The sequence below is a fragment of the Chanos chanos genome, chromosome 10 (assembly GCF_902362185.1).
Source record: "Chanos chanos chromosome 10, fChaCha1.1, whole genome shotgun sequence".
Taxonomy (NCBI): domain Eukaryota; kingdom Metazoa; phylum Chordata; class Actinopteri; order Gonorynchiformes; family Chanidae; genus Chanos; species Chanos chanos.
Window position 1 is genome coordinate 37,779,897 of NC_044504.1, and position 12,832 is coordinate 37,792,728.

Consider the following 12,832-nt stretch of genomic DNA (forward strand, 5'->3'; position numbering starts at 1 on the left):
AGACATAATTGCCGGGTTGTCTCCTGGACATTTGTGGTTGGCCTGTTGCATGCTGGGTATGGTAAGTGAGGAGCTTCATTTACCTATGGTTTCTGATGATCAGACAGAGAACAAAGCCACAGAGCCAGTCGACACCACAGTTCAGCACTTAGCATGCATAGATTTGCCTCTCTCTCTCTCTCTCTCTCTCTCTCTCCCCCTCTCTCTCTCCCTCTCTCTTTCTCTCTCTCTCTCTCCCTCTCTCTCCCTCTCCCTCTCTCTCTCTTTCTCTCTCTCTCTCTGTCTCGTACTCTGCATGTGTGTGTGTGCTGGTGTGATGGGGTGTGTGTTTGTGTGTCAGAATGAAAGTGGATCGAACCTACTTGGACCAGTGCCGTTTTCTGGGAGCATCAGATGAAACTCAGTAGACCACAGGGAGCTTCTGTGTGTCCCCTTAGGCAAAGACACAGTCCACAGGTTCAGAAGTCTGTGTAATGTAATATGCTGGATTCAGTACTTCCCTCTGTGAGACAGATTTTTTACTGCAGCTATTGACCTGTGAGCAGGTAGAGAGAGAGATCTGGTGATGCACTGAATGGAATGATTCACTCTATAGTCGAGTATTGTCCTGTACTCATGCTCCGTTAGTACATTTGTAAAATCCTCCAGGTTTTTGATTGATTCAGACTTTAACTTTGATTCAGAGCGGCTAGCTCTCTTTCAAGTTCAGCTGTTGGCTGAGGGGTTTTTCTTTTAGATTATGATATGAAATGAAGCAATAGACACAGAGTCTAAGGGAATTTTTTTTTTTTTTACTCTGGTGGAGGTGTAAAGTGGGTGACTGAGCCGATGATGTAACTCGGTGTAGAAAGACCACAGGACAATAAAGTTGAGGTTTGTCTTGATAGTGACTGCTGTATTTTATCAGGCTAAAAATATACGTTGTCCCTTGTGGGGGTTTTGTGTGGGTGTGAGTGTGTGTGTGTATTTTTAGTGTTGCATCATTTTACTCTTTCATTTATTTATTAATATTAAACCTGTTACTCCTCCATCAACTTAAATGTTTCATGGAAACATTGATGCCAAGTTTCAACTAGTGTCTCTATCCACTTCTGGAGGATTTTGAACAACGAGCAAAGAATCAAAATAATGTGAGATGACGGGGGAGTTTTTGGGTCATGTGTTCCCTGGGCTGGGTGATGGCCTGCCTCGCACTGAATGAATTAATAATGATAAGAAAATGTGAAAGGTGTTGGCAGGACCCAGCCATCCAGGACGGCTGAGTGACTAGTAACCCCCCCTGCCCCCCCCCCCACCCAAACTGCAGCTGTTTCAGGCTGTCATGTAATGACAACACTCATATTTATGTCACTTTTTCGAAAAGACTCCACAATCACCACAAGTGGGTTTGAGGTACCCCCCCCCCCCCCCCCGCTCTGGTGTTAGTTAAAAAACAAGAGAGAGAGAGAGAGAGAGAGAGAGAGAGAGAGAGAGAGAGAGAGAGAGAGAGAGAGAGACAGAATCAGTCTCATCAGACAGCAAACTGCCTCTTCAAAACACCCATCTCACAGGAAATCGTTGGACTGTGAGGAGCATTTGGCGATTCCAGATGTCCAGTGTGGGGTCTGGTGTCTTGTGTCTGATTTTTTAGAAATGTTAGCTCTTCATTTGTTAGTTTGTAAGCAGCATATCCTTATATAGTACAGAAAACAGTCTTAGGTCATGATGAAGAATTTTTGGATGAACCAAGCAATTACATCATACATACATCAAACCCCATAGGCTTATTATGATAACAGAACGATAGGTTGTTATTGGCAGAGGAAAATCTGTACACAGCATTATTCTTTACTGGAGAGTCAGTGTTTATTAGGGTGTTACCCAGGACAAGGACTCATGGGATTCAATCATTATAGGGGTCAGCCAATTATCATTCTGGCTAATAATCGGAGCCGATAGTTGGCACTTTGCTGATGATTGGAGTCCTCATTTTGACTGACATATTCAGCGAGGGGGTAAAAACAAAGAGGAAGGAGGGAAAGAAGAAAAATAAGGAAAAAGAGAAAAGAAAAGAAAAGAAAAGAAAAGAAAAGAAAAGAAAAGAAAAGAAAAGAAAAGAAAGGAAAGACAGTTTTTATGTGATGCATGCTCCTCTGACACAATTCTGTAGCCTAGCTTAATGTCCCGCCCACAGCATTATCTGATTGACTGAAATGTGGTCAGTGACGAGCAAACAGCCAATCAGCACTCTTCTCTGTGATTGTGTAGCGATGCAGGGAACAGAAGCTCTGAGAAGCATTTTCTTACTTCACTGAGTGGAAACGTAAGAAGAGCTAAAGTTACAGGAGTCACTGAGTAGTTGGTAAAGAAGAGCATCCGGAGGTTACGATACTCACTCAGTAAAGTTATTCTGCTCGCTGTCTCTTATGCCGCATTCACACACACATGACCAATCCCTGCTCTCTCTGCTGTTTCTGGCTTAAACTAACCACTGTAGACACTATTCAGTAAATGACCTCACTCCATTTATCATTCAAAATTGGATCAAAACTCAGACATCTAAATACTCTTGTCTGATTTGCTGTTGCTCACGATGGCATCAGAATTCCAATCAAAATCAACACTGAGTCAGGAGTCAAACACACACACGCACTTTGAGATGACAGCTCCCGATAGATTTTATACCTTTAGAACAATAGCTTAAACATTTATTTGACAAAATACCGACAATTTTTGTACCTTCTGGGAGCTTAATTTTCACTTAACTTTGAACTTACATATTTACTGCAAATGAATACTGGCCCCCAAATATTGATTATCAGTCTCCTTCATTGCTGATAATTGGTATCACTATCAGTCTTGGAAGAAACTATATCTGTGGACCCCTAAATCAAACAGTCAAACAGTGAGAATGGACACTGATGGTTATTTTTGCCCTGTCACTGACCGAGTGCTGACTGCTGGAGAAACTGGAGGCCACTGAGTCTCTCACATGCAAATACACATATCAGAGTCTCACTTCATTCAAATGCAGGGGTTACAGAGAGAGAGAGAGAGAGAGAGAGACAGAGATTTTTCTCTCTTTGTCCCAGATAAATATGAAAAGTATACAACACATCATTTTTTTTTTTTTTTTGAAGATTTAATGCTGCCGGGCAAGGCGTGACTATGACAGTGAAACAGCGCCACCATGGTATAATGTCACACCATATAAAGGCAGTCATACACAACCAATTGACCTGTGTGATATTAATCCCAGGAGTAAACTCGGAGTTAACTGTGTTGATGTTGTCCCGCACGCTCTCAGAGTTACCTGACACTGCTGATTTCGAGGTGTTTTACGTCAAATGAGAGCTCATCAGGTTACTCTCTCATCTGGCCTGCTCATGCAGGAGGAGACGTAGTGTCATGTTCATGTGGGTAAATACAGGCAGTATACCACTCAGACTGAGCGCTTGACCCACTGAAATGGAAAACAATATTGCAGATAATAGCGGTGTAAAGCGCCAATAAATGGCTGAAATATACCGAATAAACATCACTAACGCGAGTTAAATGTTCACCAGTGAAATGTGGGTGCAATCAGATGTGAATATGCAAATTAGTCCTTGTGGCACAGCATCTGTGCTCAGAATGAAGATGCGCTCGCAGTTTTGCATCGAAGAGCTAAAATGCTGCGCGTGTAATTCACACTTCTTGGTTGTTTTTCATCCTTGATTAATTGTTTGACTTTGACGTCCAAGCCTGGATGTAACTGATCTTCTCGTAGTAGTATCTTGAGTTGTTGCTCACAGTTGTCTGTCTCTGTGACGGGTCGGATCTTCTGTTTTTCCCTGTGGCAATCTCTTCCCTCGGGTCCTGGTTTACCGCTGCTTGTGCAGCACTCACGAGGAGCAAGGTCAGAGCTAGTCACTCAGTTATCAGAGCTCATATTGCCTCACTAGTTCCGCGGTTGCCATGGCACCAGTGTGATATCATAGGAGTGTTTAGAACTGGAGGAGACGGCAGCTACACGCTGAGAATCACGCCCCATCCTCACCCTCACACTGTTCCTCTGAAACCACCTGCTAAGACACCCAGGTGAAGATCCCTCTCAACCCTAAGTAGGGAGAAATTGGACATGAACGTTGAACAAATGGTTTCACATTCTTCTATTCCTATACTCTTATATCTTTATATTTTTATCTTTCTACATTTCTTTCCTCTGTCTATTTATTGCACATGTACATATATATTCCTTGTTTATGTATATATCTCCTTATGTTATCTTTATATTTACTTTTTATTGTTCTTTTATTATTATCTACCTACTACATTTTGCAAGTTGAGCTGGCCCCGAGCCCAAGAATTTCATTACTGATAATGATGTCCACATTGTTATCTAGTAAATGACAATAAAACTTGAAACTTGAAACTTTAGGTTCGTATGTGTGGAACGCACAACAGCATACTGTATAACAGGATCAGAAAGGGACAGATGCCTTCCTCACTATGCTATTAAATTAAATTACTGAAGACAAGACGGGAAATAACTTGCTACAGGCATATACACACTGATAATCCTCCGTGGTTCAAAATGTGAGAAAACGTCCAAATCTCACGTCTGCTGAACTCGTCAGCACCGGTGAGCAGCTGATTAAAATGCTTCCACTTCCCTTTAAAACTGATTTGTTTACCCATTTATTCCCACATGCTTCCATTGTCCTATAGAATGCAGAGAATTGATTTTTTTTTTTTTTGCCAACCTGAAATCCCTCTTTTGTTTGGTTGCAGCACGATGAACTTTATCTTGCCATAATTCTGATGAGTCATTCGCTACTCGTGCAGAAAATGCCATGTCTTACGTTGGCTTGGACTGTGTCCTGACCCCCTGAGGGGGAAAAAAAAATAAGAGCAAAAAACATATCAGTATTAAGTGAGGAGTTTTTGAGAACAGAACATTGCTTCTTAACTTTAATGATGCCCATAGCACAATTTGCAGCTCGTTAGGCAATGACTCAGTCTATTAAACACTGAACATCGGCTCACCGCCGAGATCTGTGGATTACAACGTGTGGCTGACTGATTAAATGCCATTTCAGTGTTAAGTGTAGATCTGTACTTTGGGTTTTTTGCTGAAGAAGCCTGATGTTATAATAGTGTCTCCGTCAGTGTGGTCAGATTTTTTATTTTATTTATTTATTTTTTTGCCTACAACCAAAGCCACGACACGCTCCATTCCAGAGGTTTTACGTAGAACTTACGCTTACCGCAGCTGTGACCCCCAGGGTCCAGCTGGATTGCATTGGCATGACAACACGGCTGCAGAGCAGACTACCAGCTGCAGCTCCTCTCCAGCTGCTCCGGAGCGAGCAGTCATCGCCTCGGCTCTGGAGTGCCTTCTATTCCAGATGCCTCAAAGCCTCTCGGCCAACACGTTAAGCCCTTGAAGTAAGTGCTCTTGTTCACAGAGGAGGCACGTGTAAATACACATAATCAGGTGTAAGGTGATTTTGTTCCATAGACCTGTAGCTTTACTTAACCTCCAGTTCGAGTGTGGCGGCTAGAGCTTCTCTCTTTTTTTTGTTTTGTTTCTCCTTTATGGTGTTTTTTGTCTTTTCTCAGCTCTGTGAGAGGTCTGTCAGAGATGGTCTAAACCCTGCTGTGCCAGTAGTACAGATACATTCTGGTTAATGGTTCTCTGTGAATATTAGACTGAATACTAATATTATTTAGCTGTAACCATAACCTTATTGAAGTATCTGAACCCAGTGAAATTACAGTTCTTCTGAAAAAATCTATTTATAGCTCAGCACTGAACACTGAACCTGCAAATGATCCAACATAAGTCTTCATTAGCGCTAACATATATGCCTACTTAATAATAGCATTAATGTAGCGAGTATGATTATACTTTTCAAATTCAGCACTCCTAGATAACTACGTCCCTGGATCACTACATTCAGTAAACCAGGAAATGATGTGTCACACACTCAAAGAATGGAAATGGGAATATAAAGCATTGTTTATAATAACAACGACCAAATCCAGACGGTACAGAATGAATCTATTGTTGAATAACTCGGGATCTAGGTGGAACTAAGGCACATTTACGATACATACACATACAGCAACTTCTGAACTACACACAAAAGGACCAGCAACTAACTATAGACAATAACATCCTCACTTCCTTTATTATACCCAAATGAGGCAGCTTTGCGTGTATGAATTATTACTCACGAAGAGGCACACTGAACCAAAAGAAACATCTGAGAGATGTTCTAGTGGAGTTTCTTACACTCATGGTAGTGAGGGAAGGAGAGGACAGGGAGAGGAACAGGCCCAGCCATGTTCAGTGTGAGAGACTGAAGTTACTGAGGTTTATTTTAGGAGACCATGAGCGAGACTTCGTGTCGGTAACGAAAAGAGTTTTTTAGCGACGCTGATTTTCCAAGCTGGTGAGACTGTGCCAGTTCTGTGCGGAGATGAGTGCTGTGACGGACTACGTGATGGCTGACTGACACGTGGAGGTGAGCAGGGCTCTCTGGAGCTGAAGCTAAAGCTGGAACAGAATAAGGAAGATAGTCAGGGGTCTTGGTGGGGGGGGAAGCAGTCAGAGAGAGAGAGAGGAGGGGAGGGGACAGGGGGACATGGGGAAAGTCTGTGCAATATTTAACTTCAGAATCGCTGAAACGTTCATTAGCTGCATATTGCAATGTAAAAAATCTCTCCCCCAATTGCCGTCCAGCCACCCTGTTTCCGGGGTTTCTGGGAGATTTCTGCATTTGGTGGCACCTCAGGGAGAGAAAGAACCTACACAGCTCTCAAAACAAAGAATTCAGGTGTGTCTCCCCACGGAGGGCCAAATGATACCTAGCTCAGCAGCCTTATAAGGACAAACTGCTCCCAGGGAGAGTCCAGCCCCCTCACAATGCCTCCTTTAACGCTCCGGCCTTGCAAGGCGACTTCGCCAGGGGCCCCTCTCTCCTCTCTCCTCTGTCCTCCCTGTGGGCACTCAAGCCGTAGCTCTTATCAGAATAGCTAAAACAGTGTGTGGGCCGCGGGCTGTCCGGGTTGCCCACCTGTGACGCGCGTAACTCTATCTGCAGTTTACCCAGAGCGCTAATGAAGAATGAGCAAACACATCAGCGGTGCCCACACTGATTTCCTTACCTCGCTGCCTCTGTTTGCCTCGGAGTGGCACTGAAAAGAGCCGCGAGCTATAACCTTTTCTGTTTTCTCATTCCCACATTCAACCAGGCGATTAACATTTGCACAATGAGACAGCTCTCCAGCTGAGAGAAAGGAGAAACGAATGTTGTTTAGGACCCTTGTCCTCTGTGCGAGGGAGCACAGTGCCGAGATAATGGGAAATTCTGTTTAAAAAGCAATATACTAAACAGCTGTGCATTCCTTTTATTTTGTTTGTTCTTTTTTTATGGCATCATTACAATTAAAGGGAAAAAAAACAATTACCCAGCAGACACAGAAGGATGAGAAAAAAAGAGAAAGATGAATGAGATAAAGAGATGGGGGGTGCTATAGAGCTGGAGACAGAGATAAATGATGAGAGAGAGAGAGAGAGAGAGAGAGAGAGAGAGTGAGAGAGAGGGAGGGAGAGAGAGAGAGAGTGAGAGAGAGAGAGAGAGAGATAGAGAGAGAGAGAGAGAGAGGGAGAGAGAGAGAGGGAGAGAGAGAGAGATGATGTTACATCACACGACAGCCTCATGTCGTTTTCTTGGGACGAGGATATAGATCAGCAGCGTTCTCAGGCCGAGTCTGTGGAGAGACTGAAGTCAAACTGGCAGTTCACCGAGCAGCACAAAGACGCCTGCTCCCCCACCCTGTGTGATAGGGATAAACTGTGATCTGAAAGGTCAAGTGAATCTGGATGACCTTAGAGTTGTTGTGATCACTAAACACCCCCCCCATCCCCCACGCCCCGACGCCCTCTTGCCCCCACCTTCGGCTCTCTCTCTCTCTCTCTCTCTCTCTCTGTCTCTCTCTCTCTCTCTCTCTTGCTCACTCTCTCTCTCTCTCTCTCTCTCTCTCTCACTCTCTCTCTCTCTCTCGCTCTCTCTCTCTCTCCCTTGTGGCTGTGAGCTCTCTGGCCCCTGTCCAGGCTTTTTCTTTACAGCGCGAGGCAGCTATTTATCATCTGACTAGCGTAGGTCAGCCGTCTTTATTGAAGTCACCGCTTGTGCGGGGATGAAAGAGGCTACGCGCGGCCTAGGCACTAGCCGACTAATGAAATGTTGTTCTCATTAACTCACGCAAAGCCAAGGGACACAATCGACAAAGAGGACTTTGTCTTCTTTAATTAGTGGCTTTCCATCCTGCCGTCGCTTTCCCTGTTTTTTTTGTCGCGTTTAGCCCATCTGCTCTGGTTAATTATCCGCGTGCTCTTAAAGAGGACGGCCGATTCTCTGCGCTTGGCGAGATTGTTCTGCTGGAGAATAGAGACATTTAACGGTGAGAGTCCTGCTGAAATATGATGGAAGAGAAGGGATAAGACTCTTTCTCTCTCTCTTTCTGTCACAAGTGGCTGCTGGGGTTCATTCATTCATCAGCTGTTTCAACATATTGATTTTCCGTTGTTCTCAGCCCACGCTTGATCGCCCTATACGTAGCATTTATCTGCCGCACTCTGGTTGTGAAGTCTAACCACGTCTGTAGTGCTTAAGTTAGTGCTGTCAGGGTTTTTTTTTTTTTTCCCCAGTCCAGTACAGTGAGCCTTGTTTGACATGACAGAGGTGATGGCGAATGCATTTGTGGTTGATGATGGCGTGGCTTTGGGGCTGGCTGCCAGACCCCCCCTCCCCCTCACCCCCACCACAGTGGGAGGATGACATTTACACTGACTGATCTGGCAGCTTCGTACTCCAACATCATCATCTCATCCCCCCCCCCCCCCTCACACGCTCACTCCCCACTCTCTTCAAAGCCCACATCAAAGTCTGGGAGTTCCTGGAGCCAATAGCGGTTGCCTCCCTTTTTATGACTACATGTCATGTGGAGATGGATAAGCCCCACCCAGGCTTACAGAGGAGCGGGGGGGGGGGGGGGGGTGCAGGGGGATGGATGTTGGGTTGACGTCTGATGGAGCAGTGATACACTCAAGATCATAGCCTAGCAGGAAACAGAGAGACTTTTACAGGACCACAGGAGACAGGCTAATGGTTTAAACCCATGCAGAGGGTGTCATTGGAATTGGGATATCAGTAACATTTTTGTGAATAGGGTGCAGGGAAAGGTCATTGCCAAAGACTTAGTGTGATTTGAAAGGAGCTAATGCAGTGTGTGTGAAGTGCAGAACATGGTGGTAATCAGTCCCTTATGAATCATCTCCATGTTAAATTATGAGTATCCCGTCACTTCACTGTGATCTTGCCTCGGTGCTTAGGATACACTTTACAACTCACACTGGACACATTACATACTGGCAATATATTTCCAATGACAAATCAACCCACGAAATAATCGAATGTCTTTGTTCAGCTATGCAGAGAGCAGGGTTCCTTTGCCTTTTTGTGGTGTCAGATTACACTATAATTGCACAGTGTAAATGATCTTGATATTTATAATATGGCAAACTGCCTTTTAACCTTCGAACACCACTCTGACCAAAGGACTACAGGAGAGGGAGGTGACATGATTAATGGGCCTAATTAGTATATGGTTAGTTCTCCCCTGATAAACAAAACCAGCGTCAGATAAAGAGAAAGAACACAGATATCTCATGGGCTTTGACATGCATGGCAGTTTAAGAGGTAACGTACTCATATTTCAGGTCAGTGGACTCTGGGGCCAACTCCCTTAATGTGCACCAAGCAGTTGCCACATGGCTCAGTTCAGTTTACAAACAAACAAACAGACAAACAAACAAACAAACAAACAAACAAACAAAACAAACAAACAAAACTGATTTGCAATGTCCCAACACACGAGAGAATGGATTTTAATTCTCAAAATGTCTTGGATGAAATACTTTGACTCAGAAGCCAATAAAACTAACTGTTGTCAGTCAAAACCACTTTATTCATCAGGAAGAGATAGGGAAGCAAAGAAAAAACGTGCAGCCATGACACAGGCATAAAGAAAGGGTGCTGCTAAGAATTTTGTTGGTAAGATAATCAGGCACAGAGGTGCAGAGATGGCTTTTTGTAAAAGTCTTCTTTATTTAGGTTCAGTGTTGGTATAAATGAAGAGGAGGAGAGGAACCACTCTTTGTAAGCCTCTCCTTTCACACAAGACTGTTACTGCGACTGAGTCATGATGTTACCGACTAAAGAAAACAACTTCTCGGGCAAAGATATACCCAAGCCACATGGGGCCTTTGGCCTTGCAGGTCCTAGATAACGAAACCCTTTTACCCATATCTGAGAGAAAAAAAAAAGAGTACTTTCTGCTTTTTCTGCTGAACCCTCAGATTTGTGACACCAGTAAATGACCAGGCGCAACTGACCATCTATCTCTGTGTGTGAAGGCAAAGATGTTGTAAGGAAGATTTTGTAAGTGTGTACAAAGGCAAACAGTTATGCGTGCTTGTGTGAGTCATGCGTATGTCTCTTCTGACCTCAACACCATAGAGGACATCCTGCTAGGCCCCACATGCGTGAGACTGACTTTTGCTCCTCTTTGCTTGTGTGTTTAGGGTCTGGTGGAGGAGGAGAAGACCTCTACAGAGGGCACTGAGGATGAAGACTGGGAAAGGGCCTTGGCCGTGGAGAGGTTTGGGGATATCATTACTGAGTCTGCCTCTAACGTCGCAGACAAGATGGGTCGCTGTTACAACGAGAAGGACTTTGAGTGTGAGTGAGTCTTCGTGGATTACTCTAGGGCTGAGAGATTTCATATTCTGACCTGTCATATTGCGAGGTTTCGTAGCGAAGAGGAAGTCAACGGACACGTTTCATTTCGTGCTGGTTTTCTAGTCAAATAAAGACTGCAAATCCTTGCTTGGCTCTCACCAAACATGTAAATTAGGGGTTACCTTCTCTCCCAAGTTCAAATAAGTGGTGAGACTCTGTAGTGTTTAGTCTCTGTCTTTAGATATATGACTCTGTCCCTGAGAAGGACATCTGTCCAAACGCTGCCTGTGAAAGTCCGACAGAAGAGCTTTAATCAGCACACCCATTTCCTGTCAGGATCCCGTGGTCCCCTGGCACTCTGACCCCTGTCTGTTCTGTAGTTTTCCATAAATCACATAGCCACAAATAAATAAATGATGCAGAATACATCATTCTGAGATTTCTTTTGGCCTAGCGGACTGAGAGAGAGAGAGAGAGAGAGAGAGAGAAGGGTTACGTAATTGGACTGCAAATTCTGCTCTTTTTTTCTTTGGATTAGCCATTGAGGGATCTGTTAGAGTGGAGGGGGAATCTTGTCGTTACCCAGACTGATTAGGTTTGATTAATGCCGGAGGCCAATCATCACACAGCCGTTTGAATGTTTTTGTGAAGAGCTTAAAATGAGCAACCCTTTTTAAACTCAAACCTCTCAGGTCCTGTGGCTTTGAGCAAATGCCTTTGTTTTCAGGGGTTTGTGAAGACAGGGTCCAAGGGCTCGCTCTCTCTTCCCAAAATAGGCAAGATAGATAGATAGATAGATAGATAGACAGACAGACAGACAGACAGACAGACAGATAGATAGATAGATAGATAGATAGACAGACAGACAGACAGACAGATAGATAGATAGATAGATAGACAGACAGACAGACAGACAGACAGACAGACAGACAGACAGACAGACAGACAGATAGATAGATAGATAGATAGATAGATAGATAGATAGATAGATAGATAGACAGACAGATAGATAAACAGATAAACAGATAAAAAGATGTAGATATAGATATAGATATAAATATAGATACAGATATAAATATAGATATAGATATAGATATATATACAGGGGTCAGGAACCAGGAGTCACTGATGCTCTGACTGTCGTTCACTCATTAACCCATCCGCTGACCTTTTTGACCCCAGACTGTAACTGAACAACGCACTGATAAATATTAGAGGTGCATTGCTTGGCCAAGCGTGTTTCTCGGCACAGTAACTCATGCTTAGTGATGGTATGCTACTGAGTATTGATAAAAAAGATTATTTTCCACACTGACTACCAAACAGTAAAGTTAATTGTTTAACATGGACATATCAAGAGATTCTGTGTTCTTCCACAGTGTCATTGTCGTGTTCTCTGGTACAGAACTCGCTGTAATGTCAGGCTGCAGTGTGTAGAATAGTGCTGGTACAGAACTCGCTGTAATGTCAGGCTGCAGTGTGTAGAATAGTGCTGGGCAGAACTCGCTGTAAGGTCAGACTGCAGTGTGTAGAATAGTGATGGACAGAACTCGCTGTAAGGTCAGACTGCAGTGTGTAGAATAGTGATGTACAGAACTCGCTGTAAGGTCAGACTGCAGTGTGTAGATTAGTGCTGGTACAGAACTCGCTGTAAGGTCAGACTGCAGTGTGTAGAATAGTGTTGGACAGAACTCGCTGTAAGGTCAGACTGCAGTGTGTAGAATAGTGCTGGTACAGAACTCGCTGTAATGTCAGGCTGCAGTGTGTAGAATAGTGCTGGTACAGAACTCGCTGTAAGGTCAGACTGCAGTGTCTAGAATAGTGCTGGTACAGAACTCGCTGTAAGGTCAGACTGCAGTGTGTAGAATAGTGATGGACAGAACTCGCTGTAAGGTCAGGCTGCAGTGTCTAGAATAGTGCTGGTACAGAACTCGCTGTAAGGTCAGACTGCAGTGTGTAGAATAGTGCTGGTACAGAACTCGCTGTAAGGTCAGGCTGCAGTGTGTAGAATAGTGATGGACAGAACTCGCTGTAAGGTCAGGCTGCAGTGTGTAGATTAG

The 12,832-nt window shown here is 44.0% G+C and overlaps 1 protein-coding gene across 1 annotated transcript in view; it reads left to right on the forward strand.

Moving 5' to 3' along the window:
- Positions 1 to 12,832, forward strand: part of slc4a3 (solute carrier family 4 member 3) — a 37,454-nt gene that overhangs the window by 348 nt on the left and 24,274 nt on the right. The window contains exon 2 of the mRNA XM_030787116.1: positions 10,616 to 10,772. Within this exon, the coding sequence (XP_030642976.1) occupies positions 10,616 to 10,772 (157 nt within the window). The remainder of the gene's footprint in view (positions 1 to 10,615; positions 10,773 to 12,832) is intronic.